The 19,003-nt window shown below is 39.6% G+C and overlaps 1 protein-coding gene across 2 annotated transcripts in view; it reads left to right on the top strand.

Moving 5' to 3' along the window:
* The first annotated feature begins 1,833 nt into the window (after positions 1-1,833).
* LOC149566720 (uncharacterized) overlaps positions 1,834-19,003 on the top strand; it is a 73,473-nt gene continuing 56,303 nt past the window's right edge. Inside the window, exons 1-3 of one of the 2 annotated variants that reach the window (XM_089820062.1) lie at positions 1,834-2,022; positions 2,132-2,164; positions 2,249-2,414. In XM_089820062.1, coding sequence (XP_089676188.1) covers positions 1,987-2,022; positions 2,132-2,164; positions 2,249-2,414 — 235 coding nt within the window. In that variant the 5' untranslated portion in view covers positions 1,834-1,986. The remainder of the gene's footprint in view (positions 2,023-2,131; positions 2,165-2,248; positions 2,415-19,003) is intronic. The other variant, XM_089820063.1, reaches the window with a different exon arrangement.

Below are 19,003 nucleotides of genomic sequence, written 5' to 3'. Positions count from 1 at the left end.
CGAGAGAACCCTCTGCTCACCAGACTTTAACTCTTTATTAACTTTTCTTTATCTTTTCTATGCATGTTTATTGAATTATAGAATAACATTATTTAATTTTCACTCGACTTCTCTTTTCAATTAATTTATTAAATTTTAGTCTCATGCACACATTATGTAATTTTCAAACTTTTAATAATTCAATATCTTTTTTTACTTCTTAATTTATTTTCAAATGTTAAATGATAAAATATTTGTTAACTTAAATAATAATAGTATCTAGCATTTATTTAAAAATGAACTCTAAATATATTATTATTAAATTAAATAAATATTATCACATTCTAAAATTATTCTTATAAATTTTATCCTCCAAATTTAATTCTTTTTATTTAATTAATCTCCCAATTAATGAAATATAATTAAATATTAAAAATAATATAATAATTTTTCATTAAAATAAATCATTAATTTAATCATTTAATTTGACTTAATTAATAGAAAAATCACCAAGGAATCATAAAACAAAATATGAAAATCCATCATAGAAAAATATATAAAAGATCAAACGAAAGGGTTATAATCATGAATTAACGTCATTCGACACATTCAGAAGATAAACAACTTAGATACTTGTCCTAATTTTCTAAGACAAATGGCTTAAATGTTTAGGATTTGGACTTAAGAACTTATCTCCCCTCTCTTATGTTTAGGATAATGCGATAGGGTACACTCATCTTGGCAATTCAAGGAAGTCGATACCTGGTACCTGCAATCTGCATAAAATCTACGCATGTACAAACACATATATACTAAGCTAAATAGACAATGGCAGGAAGTGGTGCATTGTGTAGATCTCGACCAGTAGATGACTACAACTCCCTTCCTTAGCCACATCAGAAATGCCATACATAAAGAAAATATACATGCACACCATACACATGCAGTATGGAGTAAGTATCCATAGAAAACACATGATAATCCATCTAACTAATCCTCATTAGTAATTGAAATCACTAAATAATCATCATGTATACATTAAGTATAGAGTACCAAGTAATCTCATCATATAATCTACAGAATGTGAAACAATGTTTGATAATTTCAAAACAATACTACTAATAATCAAGCATAAAACTAGTCTAAAAGAGATTGACAATGATAACAAAAATGTAAACTAGGGGCAGACACTACATAAGACATCAGATAAATAAATAAATTTAACTTTTAATAATATATTCAAAATTCAAACTTTAGAAAACAGGTTGAAGGCTAAAAAAATTCTTTAATTTAATTGGATAATAACAAGTATATAATATTTTTTAATGAAACTTAACGATTCCATAAGATTTCCTGTCATCGCAGGAACTAATAAACTTAAACTCACAAGATGTTAAAAATAAAAATAAAAATAATAGATTGATATATTTAGGTAATAAAAATGATTTAGTTATTATTGATTAGACATGCATTTATGTGTTAGGTAGTGAGGTGGAAGATACAATAATTACTCTTTGGAACTTTAATTAATTTGTCACAATTGTGAAAAAGATAAAATATGTGTATTTTTGTTATGGAAAATTGATTTTTCTCTTTTCCAAAAATAGAAATAGTATGAAATGTCATTTACAAAATAACGAAAAATGAAAATAAGTATACACATTATAAGTTCCATATAAACTTTTAAATTTTTGAATGATTGATTAATCTAATTGAAAAATTAGATTAATGAATCTGGGTTTGAGAACTAATAATAACCAATGACAACATTCTATCAAAATCAAACACATGAAATCTTCTAATGTTAATCTAAAATATATAAATTTAAAATGCTTTCTAAATGCAAACGACAGTACATTTGGTAGTCAATCGGAATCAAAAGATTTACCACTATGCCCAACCAAGCTATAAATTCGATTGCTAATTGAAATGTCCTACGGTAAGAGTGCTTTAGAAAAGTCCAGTGGAGCACAACGCTAATTATGAAGCAGGCGGTGAGAAGGAATAATGGTCATAAAAGAAGATTCCGGATACGCTGAGAAGGTATACCTCGACCTCACTTATTCCTCCTTTTCTACCTCTGTCGGCATATCATTTCAACTTATCATGCATAGTTGTGAGGGAGCATAGAATAATGGTGAGAAAATTGCAGATTAAGGATGCAATCCATTTCCTTGAACCTCAGGTAAATTCAGTTCAATCTTTTCTACTTGTTCATGTGCCGAAGGGATATTCGATTTGGTATTTTAACTCAAATTTGCATATGTAGGCTGCATTTTCGTTTCTGTTTGGGGATGACAGATTCTTCAAAAAATATCACAGCGAAGTAAATGGCGATGATAATGCGGAAGGAAGCAATTGGAGTGAGGATGGAACACGAGAAGTGAGATATACAACACGTCTCTCGGCACCCAATTTCATATTGAAGGTTGCAGGTGTGTCTCCAGACCCGCTTATCCCTGTTCAGCTTTTCGGGTTCCCTTAGTTCCATTCACACAAACACATTTATATATTTCCACATTAATTTCATTTTCCCCCCTTTCTGATTTAATCACGCGAAACAGCTTCTGGGTCCTCTTATTTCTAGTCAAATTCACGTTTTCTCGGAATTCATTATTTTTTGACTTTTCGTAGAGAGAAATTTCAGGTGCTTTATTTTGAATGATGCCTCCGAACCAGAGTTTGTATGTAATGCTGCATATTTGCTGGAAAAAGGGTTTAACTATGTGTTAACCACTACCTTATTATGGGTTAAAATAGCAAAAATGTGCTTCACAATTTTTATCTACCAGTGCAAAGTACTATCAAAGAGAATATTCACATACACAGAGGACAGTAAAATAAAACAGCTTAATTAAGCGATTGGCTATTTTTTTGTATTAGCTTCCAGCCGGTAAATTGTTACCGACCTGTAAACGGGTTTGCTAAAATGGTCGGTGTTATTTAATTCTTCTCGGGGAAAAATGAGCCGCACCATTTGACGGTGGTATTATCCTCAAAGCTTATAAAGTTAATCCGACGTAGAATATTGCATCGAAGTCTAAAATAGTGAGCGCAACTTAGCGTAGCATATGGCGTTTAATTCCTCACCAAACAAGGTTGCACCTAAAATTCAACACGATTATCCATTTTGAAAGCCATTTAAGCAGAAATTAACCATTGCAGCATTGCCTTGGAATATTGCATGAAAGAATGAAGAATGAAGGTATTTTAATAGCGCTCATGAGGCCAGCCAGCCTATGGGACCATATGTATGTTCTTTCCAAGTTTATCCTGCTTGCTATGCTTCTGCCTCAAAAAACTAGCTGTATCGTGTAGATTGGTCCCCGCAAAGAGCTGGTGTAGATGGCCCTCCTTCAAGCTGTCCCCAGATTGATCTCAGATATCTTGGTATGCGACGCATTCATAGATAAAGTGCGATTCCATTTCAATGCATCCTTTACTGCAGAAGATGCATTTTCTTTCTTTCCACACCTCCTTGGGTATCGTCCATCTACCTGTCTCACATTGCAGATGATGGGATCCTGTTCTTAACTGTGCTATTAGCAGCCTATTTTTACCTTTAATGTCCACCTGTAAGTAGTCTTTAATGTCATGACACCACGTGGGGTTGAACTTTTTGACATAATGTGTCTTTTTCTTCCCCATCTGTTTCGTCCACATGGTAGTTTTAAATTTTTCCAGCACAGAACTTTTTATCCCTTCATTTGTGTTGGGGCATTCTAGGATGTCAATAACCCACTTATTTAACCACTTTTCATTCTGCTTCATCCATTTTTTCTTTCTTTGATCTACTCTCTTTTAACCACAATCTTGGGCCAACTTTGAGTGCTCAAATTTTCAACCTTTTTAAAATAATTTAACAAACGAATAATCGCAGAGGCTTCCATTGGGAACATCCCTGCTTTAGCTAAGAGGATCTCATAAGGTATGCTTGATTTGACTTTTAAGAGTAGTAATGATAAGGTGCTTTCATATTCCTTCTATCTGCTTCCACAACCTCACAACCATATAGCACAACTGGAGTGACCAACAAGCCAAAGAGAGTATTTTTGGTTTTCCAATCCCAGAGTTCTGCCTGTCTACGCTTGTTTTGCAGCAAAAAGGACGCCCTCCATTTTCCTTGTATCCGCTTAGCTCTACAAGTTTCCCAATTGAGTTTGTTGTTAAAGTCTATTCCGAAGTACTTGTATTCTGTCACAATCTCTAGAGTATTTCCTTCTAAATGGAAATGAGCTTATTGTTGTTTCTTTTTGAGAGAGAAGATCATGATTTTAGTCTTGCTAGTGTTCACTTGCATCCCAACTTCTTTGCAAAAACCCTCCAATGTTCTCAATTGTTTTCTTAGATCCTTGGCTATTTGGGCTATTAAAATGAGATCATCTGCATAGAGAAGAAGTTTAACCACGTACTTCGCAAGTTGGACTCCCCCTCTCAGAGTTTTGTTCATCCAATCCTCCAACTTGTCAATATATAGGCCAAATAAAGTGGGTGATAGTGGGCAGCCCTGTTTCACACCAATATCACTGCCAAACCTTTTGGATATGCCATCTTTTGTTTTGATTCTAGCTCTAACCTGCTCATAAAGCCTATGAACAACCACTCTAAGCTCATTTGGTACTTTGAGGTCCTCCATATGTTTTCAAAGTTTCTCTCTAGGAACTATGTCAAAAGCTTTTTTGAAATCAACAAAACAGCAGAAAGCCTCTTTGCCCTTGATATCCCAAACTTTCTCAATGAGGTGTCTAAGAGTGATGCAGTGGTCGATGGTGGGGTATTTTGGCCAGAAACCAGTCTGCCCTTTTGCTCTCTTCTCTTCTTTTTCTGCCCAGCTATTGATTCTGCGCTCTATCACGCCCCCAAATAATTTACCCAGAAGTGGATTCACCATGATCATACAGTAGTTAGAGGGATTATTGATATCTCCGCTCTTGTGGATAGGTATAATTACGCTAGTAGTCCAGTTATTCGGAAAACCACTTTTGTTCACTTTGTTGAAAATATTTTGAATGTGGGGGGGCAAGAAGTTCCATGCCCCATTTCAAAGTTTCAGCTAGCAGGTCCATCAATGTCTTTTGTTTTGTTGCTAGATTCTTTATTCCTTGCTTAATATCTTCCACTGAAAAAAGTTCAACAAAAGTGTTGATTCTAGGGGGGATGTTTCTATCTTCAATTCGCTCATAAAATAATTTTGCATATGCTAACCATTGATTGTCTGTGATATTGTTTTCTATTTGTGGCTTCTTTTGTTGGATCTCGCTCCAAAATCTCTTAGGATTGAGTTTCCCCAAAGAGATAAGCTCCTTCCATCTTGCAGTGACAAATCTCTCCTCTTTTGCTTTTATCAAGTTCAAATAGGTTATTTTCCTTTCCTTGTCTGATTCATTTTCTTTGATCATTTTTTTGCTGCCTTGCACTCTTCATCATACCATGGATTGGATGGGAAAGTGTTGCTGACCCTTTTCTTGAATCGAGATTTTTTACAATTCTATGCCTCGTGGATTAGAGGAACAAGCAGGTTGCCGCAGATCTGTTTTTCATGCTCTCTTCTTCCCTTGTGCGAGTGATCTTTTTTTGCTATTTGAAGGTGATAATGTTAGGCAGCCACGAAAAGTTCTTGGTTTTCTTGGTTCATGATAATTTTCCCTTGAGCATTATTGTTCTTGATCAAGGTGGCATAGTCTGTTTCCTGCAATTTATAGTTGTAAATATCCAAGGTTATGAAAAGCAGCATGTGGTCAGATTTCGGTTCAATAGGACATGTCCCAATCTGAAAATCTAGAATTTTAGATGTGGAAGCTTGAGAACAAAGGACATAGTCTACGATGCTATGACCATTGTACGTCTTACACGTGATATCTCCTGACCCCGACCATTTTTCCATACCATTATATATGATCAAGCTGCGTAAGCTACAAAGACCTAACAATTCAGCCCCAAAGTGGGACACATTTCCTTGCCCATCTTGTGAGACCCTTTTCCATGCATGATCTTTATCTTCCTCTAACCAAATAGGATTAACCTCTCCTCTATCCTCGCTGCCCAACTGGTTTGTCTGATTATTCGCTGTCCTTGCATTGAAGTCTCCCGTTAAAACTATCTCCCCCAAAGAACTGAAGTTCAAGATGTCTTTCTTTAGCATAGCATAAGGGTCCTCATTGCCAAAACCATTCTTTTTATAGAACTTGGAGTTTTTTGGAGCAAAATAGCACGCTGCCAGCCAAATTGTAATATCCTTTTCCTCTAGTTTCAGCCATATAAATTGTTTGTTTGGGTCTTTTTTCTCCACTTTTATAGTGTCTTCCCATTCCTTTCTGATTAATACTGTGACCCCCCTTGTCCATTACTTGTTTTTGATTCATTGTTCCATACCGAGACTTTATTATATCCGTCAAAATCTGGTACCTTGCATCCCTCGTGTTCACGTGTCTCTGTGAGTATAATGACGTCTTTCCTTTCAGCTATTGGCCCCAAACTCGGTCCTCTTCTCCATAGAAAACCTCTACAGTTCCAACTCACCACCTGTAGGGTTTTGCGGAGGGGCCCGCGTCCCTATTTATTATGTATAGATTTATTGTTGATTTGAGCTTTGCCATTTATCAACCCCGCCCAAAAACCCTTTTCTCTCGCTGCCTTTACCTTTGTCCATTCCTTTCTTCGTTCTTCTCTCATCTAGATAGAATGCAAATGTTAGATCTTCATCTAGATAGAATTGTGTGCCTTTTAACGTTCCTCTCTTTTTTAGAATTGCATTTTTTTCTTCTGTGTTCTTTAGTGTGACCTGTACATGCCTGGGTCTGCCATTTTCTTGCTTCCTACCTATCCTAACTGCCTGCTGAATATGGCCTGTCCATCCCATTTGATCCTCCAAAAATTCCTAATATGTCAGTTCTTTCTTCTTCTCTGAAGTCTTTTAACCCTTTGATTATGAAATTTGTAGCTTTATCTTGTTTATCTTTTTCTTCCATTAATTGTGTCCTGATTTGTTTCTCTATGGTTTCATTTTGTTCGTTTGCCGGTGCTCCATTTACAATGTGTGTCCAAGATTTGGCTACCTCTATTTGCTCTCTTAGACTGTTTTCCCTCCTCTTCATGTCCTCCGCTGCTGATTTGATTTCTTCCATCTGGTTTGTGCTGCCCATATTAATGGTTCTGAGATCCTTTTTGCTGATCTGTTTTTATGTAACTCATGCTTTAGAGCGAGTAGCTCTTCTTGTCTTCTCGCCATATGGGTATGCAACTTTGCGACTTCCTCTTTGAGCATCTTGTTTCTTCTTCCAGGTTCCTGTTAGCGTCTGTGATTTCATTCATCCAAGAGTCCCTGATTGATTCTTTGTCTCTATATTATTTACCTGCTCTTTCAGCAGCATCAGTTTGTTCACATATAGTTCGGAGGACCATAGAAGAGGGGAGGTTGTAGGGCTATGTGTTCGCTGGTGATCATGGTAACCCTCCTCCCTTTCCATCTTCTCCTCTTCGGTTACATTAGCTTTTGTTGCTTCTGTCCTGTCTTCCTCCTGAATAGTCTTCTCCTCTTCGGTTACATTAGCTTTAGTTAATGCTGTCCTGTCTACCCCCTAAATAGACAAGACCTCATTTTCTTGTTTTCACTTCCACCTTGGTTATGTTGGCCATCTTGAACTTGAGTTGCTTGTGAATTAGCAGAATAGTTGTTTTTAACTATTGGGAGAATCATATATATTTTCCTTTTTGGTTGTCTTTGTTTGCGTATATGTCTGCGTCATAAGATCCCCTTATATTGTTTTGCATTGACAAAGATCAGCCTCTCTTTAATCATCATTCCACTACCTTCGTTTGTATCTGCCCACTGAGAGTGCGAGCTCCAAGACCCTATTATGTTCTCTGTTTGTGCCTTAGAGCCCCCCTTTGAATGCCCATCTTTGATTTCCATTGTATGATTCCCAGTAATCAGTTGTCCTTCTTGACCTGACCGCCTGAACCAAGACTCCCAATCGTGCATGCCAGGACCAGTTATGTCATGTCCCCTTTGTAGCGACATAATTCCTACGGTAGATTTTCCTATCATCGACTCTCGTAGGCAAATGATTTTGGAGAGAGAGTCATCTCGTCGCCAGAAGACTGCATCTTGCTACATCCGGTAAATGGGACCTACATGTTCTAATGTCGAATTAAGATTGCACTTTTAATTTAATAAAGTTATTTAATTTTTAATAAAGTTATTAGATAATAAAAGTGCATTATAATAAGATATTATAAAAGACAATTCTGGAAGCTTCCAGTGACTTCTCAAAAAAAGTGAATAAATAGAGGACAAGAGGCACCCATTTGTACAAGCAGTTTTGTGGATTCGACTTCTATTTCAGTTGGAGCAATTTGTAGTCATTTGGTCTGCAAATTCTCAAGTTATCTTTGGGAACGAAAACTCCCATTGATAAGCAATTTTGAGGGTGTGGGATATCACCCGAATTATTGCAAAACTGGAGGTGACGTTACAGTCATCTCATCAGGGCGGAAATTTGTGGCCTAAGGCCAAATTGGGAACTCTTGCATTTTTGATTGTTTGAGACGAGTTAATTGCCAACCATCAAATTATTAAAGAATTGGCGAAATTCGGATCTAGGCTGGGATGGTTTGCTAGACGTGATCGAGTGATTTACTTGAATGAGCCGGCAGCTACTTCGGGACCCCATTTTCGACTCAGTCTGGGAACCATTCTTCAGCAAATAACCAAGGGCTGATAGCGGGTGAAGACGGATTAACCTCAAGCGCTTCCAGTCAGGTTCTTTTCACTCGGGCGGCACACTGCATATTCATAGTTCGGATACCCGCATCCAGTATTGATAAATTCGTCAGCGATTTCACACATTGTCAAGATTCAAATTCGACAGCAGTAACAATATCGTTTTTTCTGGGCGCTCGATAAGAAGGTTAAAAAATATCATAGATAATTCGCAGCAGGTGGTCAGGTCAACCCCGACTTGTGGGCTCTTATTGCAATACGGTGGTAAACTCGGGACAGACGACGTTCTAAAGACCCATGTGGCAGGAATCTCCAGATCGCGAAGGGCAGGGCCGCATCCATTAGCGGCGTTACAGGCCGAATCCATGGAGGCAAGAAATTTCAGGTTCTTGATGTTGTTTCTATCCTTTGAAAATTAAGAACATTCAGACATTGTTATACGATTATTACAATACTGTAAGATTGGAAACAGAATTAAGCTGAATACTGTTTGTATTACCATTACATTGTTACTGCCAGCACATTTGGTGAATCAATTGAGACGTCATTTCCTTAACCATTTAATAGTTGAAGTTTGGCAAAATTGTAGAACATTATCTTATAGTACAGTTTCAGATTTCGAAACAAGTGTTTTACGAATTGTCTCAGTTTAAGCATTGGTTCTTTAGTGATTTTAATAGTTAGGGTCATCTCAAGTTAGAATTGTTTTGAGGATTCTTGGATATGCAGTGTTCATCATCATCTGAGTTTGCTCTATTGATGTGTCTCCAGGGTAAAATGTAGTGTCTAAATTGTCTGCTGATAATGTCGCTGTTCCAAGAAGAGATTTAGCAAATGACAGAAAGGACCCCAATAAAGAGGTGAAAAAGAGGGGAAGGACCCACCTGTTGCTCATGGTTGCTGCTCATAGTTGTTGTTGCTGTTGTAGCCCACCTGGTAGATGCAGCAAAGTGAAGGGGAAGGGCCCACCTGTTGCTCACCTTTTGCTCACGGTTACCTGAAGGATGTGCAAGGGATGCATTGAAATGAAGAAACTGTGTTGAGATGGAAGTCACCACAGCTTGTTCAATGGACCGTTAAATTTTGTGGCAAATTTCACTTTTAATTTTTTTATGTCGGTTCCAACTTTGAGACGATCCGAACTACCTTCTACTTATGTTTGGCGCAACAAAGTTTATAACAATCTACTGTGCCATCATCACAGTTCATGTTTTTTGGGTCTAATCTTAGTATTCATTACAATCCTAGCTCACATTTTGCACAATTAAACTTAAATATGAACTCCTTATTACATCTTGATGAAATCAACCCAGAATTGACAGTTTAATAGGTTATCATGTAATCAGATATAATGTTCAGAAGATAGCTCAGAAAGACTGAATTTATCCCTTGGAGTGGCTGCTAATTTATCTATAGATCCGCATCAGTCTGCTACTTAATGAAATGGTCCAAAATCTGCTATATATCCCACCTTAGAATGCCATGGCGAATTCCACGACCAGCTGCTGGTTGAAAGGACATTTTAATTGAAATTGAAATATATGGTGATCTGCATGTGAAATCAGTCTAAGTAATTGTGGGTTCCTGTTCTCTAATTCCAAACCAAACCTAGAAGGTTGTCATTCTTATTTTAATTGAACTATAGTTCAATGCTCCACAAGGAGTAGAAATTTGATTAATAAAATATCATTTTAATATGCTCGTGCTCTTTGCTTGGTCTCTCTTAATTGCCTTTTTCCTCCAATAAACCCAACTCTTTAAATGCCTCTTGATTAATACACTTCATTTTGTGATATTATTTAATCCCTTTTGGGAAACAACTTTCTTGAATTATTGATTTCTTTTCACTTGTTGAACCATGTTTCTATTCTTGTGATTCCTCTACTTCATGAAGTCTTGATTTCAAGGAAGAGCTATTCTTGGTCTAATGTGGCAACGAGTCCCTTGAATGTTGTTGTTGGTAAAGTTATAAAATAGCCGATGGGTAAATTAGCATCTGAAAGGACGCGTGACGGTTGAGTCACCCCTTTGGAATGGTAAATGTACACCGTCTGGACTGGACTTTGGATCATTGTGGTAATCATCATTGTAAGCAATCGTATCAATATGTAATCTCTTTGGTATACATGCGAATAATAAAAGGAGTACTGCTGTGTTACATGTTCTTGTCTATTGTCTATATGCATTAATAAACTATTTACCTCATACGGTAAACATTTGGCGTTGTTGTTGGGGAACGAACCCGGGTCACCAGTGTGACAGGCGGGAATACTCAGGCAGAGGAATGAAGACTAATGCCGAATCAGCTGAATAAAAATAAGAATAAGCTAAAGGAAAAAGATGAAATATGCAACGCATAAGGGAATTTAAGTTTGGCACAACAAGTTGAGCGCAGACGGAGGTTTCAGTAGGTTGCCGACGGACACCGAAGCACCGAGGAATTTTTGGAAGAGACTTGATAGCGGTTGGATTTGGTGGAAGCAACAAGGAGGAATTTCTTAACTGGCATACGCCAAGGGAAGAGAATCTAGACGAAAGGGAATTAACTCGTATGGCTCGGAGTGCCGAAGGAGCATGAGTGTGAACTCTTTGTTCGCGATACACTTTCAGAATGGACAACTTCGCTTAACGAAGACCCTTCTTCACCAAATAACACGGCTGTGGAAAATAAGATGACTGTCCGAAACAGCATGGGTGTGCAAAATAGTGCGGGTGTGCAGAACAACACGGGAGTGCAAAACAACGCCGGTACACAAGTACCTCCAACTCGAATAGTAATGGCTGGACCGCCAAAGTTTGATGGTGATGGAACAGCCAATCTAATCAGACATTGTAAGATATGCGAAACAATTTGGATGGCAAATGGCATAATTGACACAGAGGAATGGGTCCGACAATTTCTAGCAACCCTAAGGGGTGTAGCAATTGATTGGTTTGCCGATGCCGATCCCCAAAAATTAACTTCTTGGGCAGTAGTTAAAAAGGAGTTTATCATCGAGTTTCAACTACTGTGAGACAAGAATGAGATCGTAGCAGCAATCTACACCACAAAGCAAGGGAAAAAGGAAACAGTTCGTGTACATGCCAGAAAACTAAAAGAACTAATAAATAACATGGAAAGTAAGACGGCAGAGGGTTGAAAAAGAGATGTTTCATTGAAGGACTACGCCTGAAGTTAAGGAAGACAATGAAGATTGTGCCGCCATCATCACACACCGAAGCATACAATCGAGTGATGGACTTAGAGAGTGAACAGAAAACGAAAAAGAAGAAAAGTAGCTCATCCGACTCAGATGACTCGTCTTCGGAAGAAGATAGCAGTGATGACAAAAAGGACAGTAAGAAGGTCCGAGCTCTCCATAAAGATATGATCAGAATGATGAAGGAATTTAAGAATATGTAGAAAGAGACGAAGGGAAACAAGCTATGGTGCACAAAATGCAAGATAGAAGGTCACACGAAGGGGTCCTATCTGAAAAACCAATTTTGTGATATCTGTCAGATTATGGGACATTCCACAAAAGAATGCCCCTTCAATATGAAAACAAGAGGGCATCAACAAGTGCTCCTAACACAGGAGGCTTCCGTGTCAGGAGGGAGTGGAAACACAAGCAATGATGGTGCCACTTCGGGTGGGTACACAAATAATAGAAGAGGGCAAAACAACAATACCAATAATAATAATGAAAGCTGCAGCTGAATTCAGTACGATGCAAACTGCCGCCCGATGGTTCAATGCCAAGCATGCAATTTGCGGGGCCACTTTGCATAGAACTGTACACCAGCAAACACACCAAAGTTGTTATGCAGATGGTGTGGTCTTGGAGATCAGATGCCAAGTGCTCGAAATCAAGAGTCAATTTGATCAGCCTCAGTCGGACGAAGATGTCTTGGCAATCACTCGTAAACAAGCAAAGCTGTACCTTGAGCCGACGGAAGAAAAGAGGAGATTGGAAGAAGTGCCGGCGGAAATTGAGAAAGCAACGCAGGCAGAGAAATCACAATTGAAGGACATTACTAGTACCTCAACGAGGAATTGCGCAAAACAAAACATCATAAGGCAAATATTACAAACTAAAATACCAGTCATGTTAAATGATCTGATCCTTACAATGCCTCAACTACGGACAACCCTCACGAACATAGCCTCGACTGCTAAACTACCAGGAGAACATGGAAGGGAAAAGGAAAGCGGAGCAAGTGCAGTGGACCCAATGCTGCTAGCGCTCACATCTGGATGACATCTGACGGTTGTAGAGATGGGTATATTAGGAACTGTCCTCTCAGACACAATTGTGGACGGAGTTTCCGAGGCAAATGTTCTACCAGAAGATACTTGGAAGAAGTTGGGATAGCCGACTTTGTGGCCACCTACGTTCCAATTACTAATGGTGGATCAACATGGCATTAAACCTCTTGGGATTCTGATGGCACAACCAGTGACTATTGGAACACAATTGTTCCTACTTGACTTTGTCGTCATCCCGCTGAAGAGGAGAGGATATGACGCCATTCTGGGCCGAGGATGGCTTGTACAAGCAAGGGTTAAGCATGACTGGAAGAATACCCTATTAGTGGAGCGCGAAGGCAGAAGATTCATAATTGACCTGCACACACAAATGGTAGGTGAGGAGGCAATGTCATTGGATTCCGAAGGCGAAGGTGGAGGGGATGACGAGGGGAAGAAGAGAATGGAACCTGATGAAGAGGGAGTATTGAGATTGGAAGAAGGGTCGAATGAGGACGATCTAGATTTGGTGAACGGACTATTTCACTAGCAGATGGAGGATTATGAACTCTTCCTAATCTGCAACATGTTGGGCGTCGAAGAAGAAAAAAGAAGAAACGAGTTCTCGGAGGAATATAGTGAACTAAAGGAAGAAGTGCAGGTGGATGAAACACTAGCCCATACATTTAGTGAAGATAAGCCGATAAAATATGAAGAGGCCACAATACAAACCATGAACCTTAGAGATGATATTGAACCAAAAAACATACTGTGGGAGAAGAGAGAGCTTTGACCTATGCAGAGAAGAGAAGAATACACCGTACGATTGGAAATTTGCAGGAAGAGACCTGGAGGTGCACCATACGGCAAGCGCAAGGCAAGGGGAAAATACTGTACAGACTAGAGGCTTCGTATGGAGAAGGGGCTACCATTGTACGAACTTTTGGAAGCAGGCAAGAGAGTACTATATGACCTAGACGAAGCAACTGTACAAATTCAAGAAAGGACCGTACGAACCAGCTAGGGTACCATATGGTACTGTATAGACAGGAGGACTACATCATCATATGGTATATGAACAAAACTGTACGGACATAGAGGGGGATACACATTGCCACACAACACCATACGGTCAAACAAGGTAATTGTATGGACGACCAAAAGAGGCTACTGTACGGACACATGCACTGTTTGTGAAGGAGAAAGCACCGTATGATCTTCTGTACAACAGAAGATAAACATAGGGCCATACGGACATATAAGAGCAGTATTGGGAGGAAGAAAGTACCGTACATTGTACAAAGGAGCAATTAAAACAATAGAAAGACATGGAAGCGGCCATATGAAGATATTCCGTACAACTGCACGGCTCACGGAAAGAAAACATCAAGCATCGTACATTATCAACATACATGGAAGTGAAAAGTGCAAAAGCCGTACGACCAAGAAAGAAGTTTGGATCGTACGCCCAGGAGTTGAAAGAAGTGGCTGTACGACCCTTGCAGGATCGGTGGGAGAATGGAGGCATTGCCATACGATTAGTCAGAGGGTTGCAAAAGATAGAATGACCAATATTATAACAGGGGTAGAGGTGACTGATAAAAGGGGACAAGAAGTGTTCCAAAAAAAGAAAAAAATTGACGACAAATAAAAAATGTTCAAAATGAATAACGCATGATGCCAAGGGAAGGGAAAGACATAAACAGGTAGTAAAACATAAGCGGTTGCCAGAAACAGTGTGGGATTGGAAGAAAATCACAAAAATGGTGTGTTCTATGGAGTTTTCTGTGGGTTTGAGAGTGCTCCTTCGACCCCACTTGGGGCGTTGCCCCCTAGACCCCCAGTCGCTTCAGTTATCAGTCATGGGAAGTATGACCAGTTGATGAGACTTGGAACTGCTACAGGCATGGAGTGTCTGTGTACCAGAGGTGGAGAGAACAACAAAGCAAGCCTTTCGAGAGGGGTGATACGCTTTAAGGCACTTGGAGTAGGTGTTGGATGTGAAGCTATCTTGGTGGATGCATAGAGAGCTCGAGAGGAGCTGATCATCCAGTTGAAGGCAGTACAACGACACTTGGCTCAGTGTACCCAGGAGTTGGAAGCAGAGAAAGTGGCATGGGTGGATAATTTGTAATTGTTGTTTACCGCATAGGATAAGAAGTTCAACACATGTATAACACGATTCAATTCAGAACCGGTACTTTATTCATGTATGCACTTGCAGATTACAATCCGATTACAATGATTACAATGATCTCTGATGATTCCAAAGTCCATCTCAGACATGTACATATACCTTTTCGAAGGGGTGACTCAAGCGTCACGCGCCTGTTCTGATACTATTCTACCCGTCGGCTACATTATACATTTTACCGACAACATCATCCCCCCTCCAAAAGAAAGGTCATCTTCGGACGACAATTACAAAATATCCGAGACAAATTAACAACAAAATACATTAATTGACTAACTACAACAAGATAGATCTGTTTCTGTCGCACTACTTTCACATTCATCCTATGCCTGCACCAAATTGGTCTCCAACCCACGTTGCATCTGTAACCTCTGCTAACACAATACTATCTCCTTCGCTGACCTTGATAGCCACCTGTGCTGCTTTCTCTGTTTCCAACTCCTAGTTACACTGAGCCAAGTGTCGCCATACTACCTTCAACTGGATGATCAGCTCCTCCCAAGCTCTCTACGCATCCACCAAGACAGCCTCATGCCCAACACCTACTCCAAGTGCCTCCTCTGACACATAAACACTCATGCCTATAGCGACAGCTCTAGGTCTCATCAACTAGTCACACTTCCCATGACTGATATCTGCAACGACTGGGGGTCTCGGCAGCAACGCCCCTAGCGGGGTCGAGGGGCAGCGCCCCAGGTGCCAGCCCTCTCGCCGCCAAGACCAAATTAGCACTCTGAAACCCACACAAAACTGCACGGAACACACCATTTCTGTCATTTTTTTTCGATTCCACACTCTTTTTGGCAACTGCTTATGTCTACCTTTCCCTTTGGCATCATGCATTACTCATTCCGAACTGTTTCAATCTGTCGTCGTTTGTTTTTTTTTTTTTTGCTTTCCACATCCTCTTTCCTGCAGACTTGCTTTGTGAATCAGCTACAGCAATTCCTCTTCCTTTCCTGATACCCTTCATACGGCAGTCCCAGCTTCTCCCTTGCTGTACATTGTACGACCTTCTTCTTCCCTTTCCTTTGGTCGTCCAATCCATACAGAAAAGCCGTATGGTCTTCTTACGCTATTCCTTGCTTATGTTCTGGGCCGTACGGACATCAATGATTCTTTGTGTTTCGACTTGCCTTAGGGCTGTACGGTCTTTCTTTGTATCCTTCGCTATTCCATCGTACTGTATGGTCTTTTCACTTGAGGTCGTTCGGTCTATCTTCCATACGGTATGTTATGGTCTAGTACGGTTTCATTTATAAACTAAACAAAAAACCTCAAGGCCGTATGGTCACTACTCTTCACCGTACAGTATCACAGTACGGGCTTATATCTCCAGCCTATGCGAGTTTTTCAGGCCGTACGGTCATCCTTTTACAATGTGTTTTCTTTCAAGCCGCACGGTCTTCCATTTAGCTTTCTTGTGTCTCCAAGGGCCGTACGGTCTTTCATTTCACTCTTCTATGCTGGGTCTAATTGTACGGTCTTCTTTTATAGTCTCCTAGGGGCCGTACGATCTTTTCTTAGTCTTCTCCAGGCATCAACAGCCGTACGGTCCTTTCTTTTCATAATTTACAACTTTATTACTTTGAGGTAGTATAGTATTATATATATTTTTAACTTTGCATTACAAAGCTCGAGTCCGTACGGTCATAAAGGAAGGCCGTACAGTCATTAAGGACTCCTTTTTCAATTCTTTCTGAACTCGCTTTATTAAAATTTTCTCCCTTTATTATCATTTTGTTATTTTGCTCCATTTTCTGTATACTTTTCATCTGATGATGTTTTTTATAGTCGTACTACAGGCTTTTGTTCCTCCAGAATTCCAATACGTTTTATGCTTCATCTTTCATTTTATCACTTCATACTTTTACAGTTTATCACTTGATTTTTTAACTATATTCGGCTTTAATATTATACATATGTACATTATTTACAGATTTTTTTTTTTCGTTCATTCCCTTGCGCACGGAGGATCCTTCCTTTCCCTATATATTTTGAACTTTGATCCATTTATGGCATCTGGTATTTCTTTTCCGTCCAGTGTCCACAATTTAATTGCTCCGCTATATCCAACTTCCCGTATCTTATACAGTCCAACCCATTTAACTTTAAATTTTCCAGGCCTTATTTCATTTCGTTCATTATACTTTAGTACTAACTGACCAGGTTGAAATCTGTTTAATTTTAAATGTTTCTGATGCCATACCTTCCACCTATTTTGTGCAACTTCCACGGCCCATGCTGCATAGTTCTTTCTCCTTCGGTACGGCTGCTTCCGTACAAATACCGCACCTTCGATTAATGGTATCCGATGGACACATAGTTCTAGTGGTACTTCTTTTAAGTCTTTATACGTCCAAGGTGCTGCCTTCAATATTGGGTTCCAATCATCTCCTACACGAATGTTCTTCGGATTTTCCTCATCACCCAAGTTCATTGTTTTCACCGTCAGCTCTTCATACTTCATCAGTTTATCTTTACTGAACGTATGGGTAGGTGTTTCATCCACCTGCGATTCTCCCTCCTTCAGTTCACTGTACTCCTTCGGAAACTCATGGCCTTCTTTTCCTTCCTCGATACTCAAAATATTGCAGCTCGAAAAGACCTCATAATCTTCCATTTGCCAATGTAGCAATCCGTTTACTAAATCTAGGTAGTCATCAGTTGACCCTCCCATTCTCAGCACCCCTTCATCATCTGGTTCCATCCTCTTTTTCCCTTTGTCATCACTCCCGCCACCGCCTTCTGAGTCCAACGACGCGGCTTCTTCTCTTACCATCTGTGTATGCAAATCGATTATAAATCTCCTACCTCCCTTCTCCATCGTTAGAGTGTTCCTTTTCTAATCGTGCTTTACCTTAGCTTGCACCAACCACTCCCGTCCTAGGATGGTGTCATACCCTCTTCTCTTTAATGGAATAATTACAAAATCCAATAAAAATGGTTGTGTCCCAATTGTTACCGGCTGTGCCATTAGAGTGCCCAAGGGTTTTATCCCATGTTGATCTGCTGTAAGTAACTGAAAGGTGGGTGGCCATAGTGTTGGTTGTCCAAGTTTTTTCCAGATATCTTCCGGCATCACATTCACTCCTGATCCTCCGTCTACTATTGTATCTGTTAGCACCGTACCCAGAATGCCCATCTCGACCACTGCTGGATGTCTACTTGTAGTAAGTGCTAGTAACATCGGATCTATTGCTGCTGCTGTGGTTGTTTCCGTACGATCCTTTGCTTCCTTCGTTACTCTTGGGGACGGTGTCATATTTATAATAGCCGTACGTAACTGTGGCATGGTGAGAAGAAGATCATTTAATTTAATTGGTACTTCCATTTGCATTATCTGTTTCACCATGTCTTGTTCCGCCAAGTTTCTTTTCGAAGTTTTCGCAGTGTCTTTTACTTGTGACTTCTCCGCTCTCATCTGCTTCTCTATCTTTGTTTGGGCTTTTTGTAACCTCTCCTTCTCTTCTTCTGCATTCGGATATTTTTCCTTCCTCTCTTGTTCCCGCGTAATCGCTAACACGTTCTCATTACTTGTTTTAATACTTAATAAATTTACGCTTTGCTTTGGACACTTTGAATCTTCATGGTCCCCTGAACCACACCATCTGCACAGTAGCTGCGACGTCTCTTTCGTAGTACAGTCCCTCGCAAAGTGACCCCAAAGATAACATGCTCGGCACTGTATCATCCGTCCACTCGCATCATATTGTATTCTACTCCGGCGTCCATTGTTATTGTTATTGTTTCCACCCATTCCGCGTCTATTATTATTTCGATATCCACCTGAAGTTGCATCATTGCTCGCGTTGTTGCTATTGTTCGAGGCTTCCTGCGTTAGTAACACCTGTTGGTACTACGGGCACTCTTTCAGGAA

The sequence above is a fragment of the Cupressus sempervirens genome, chromosome 3 (assembly GCF_028749045.1).
Source record: "Cupressus sempervirens isolate cs-2001-9-10 chromosome 3, ASM2874904v1, whole genome shotgun sequence".
Classification (NCBI taxonomy): domain Eukaryota; kingdom Viridiplantae; phylum Streptophyta; class Pinopsida; order Cupressales; family Cupressaceae; genus Cupressus; species Cupressus sempervirens.
The sequence above is the reverse complement of the archived record's forward strand: the minus strand, read 5'-3'. Positions and strand labels throughout refer to the sequence as shown.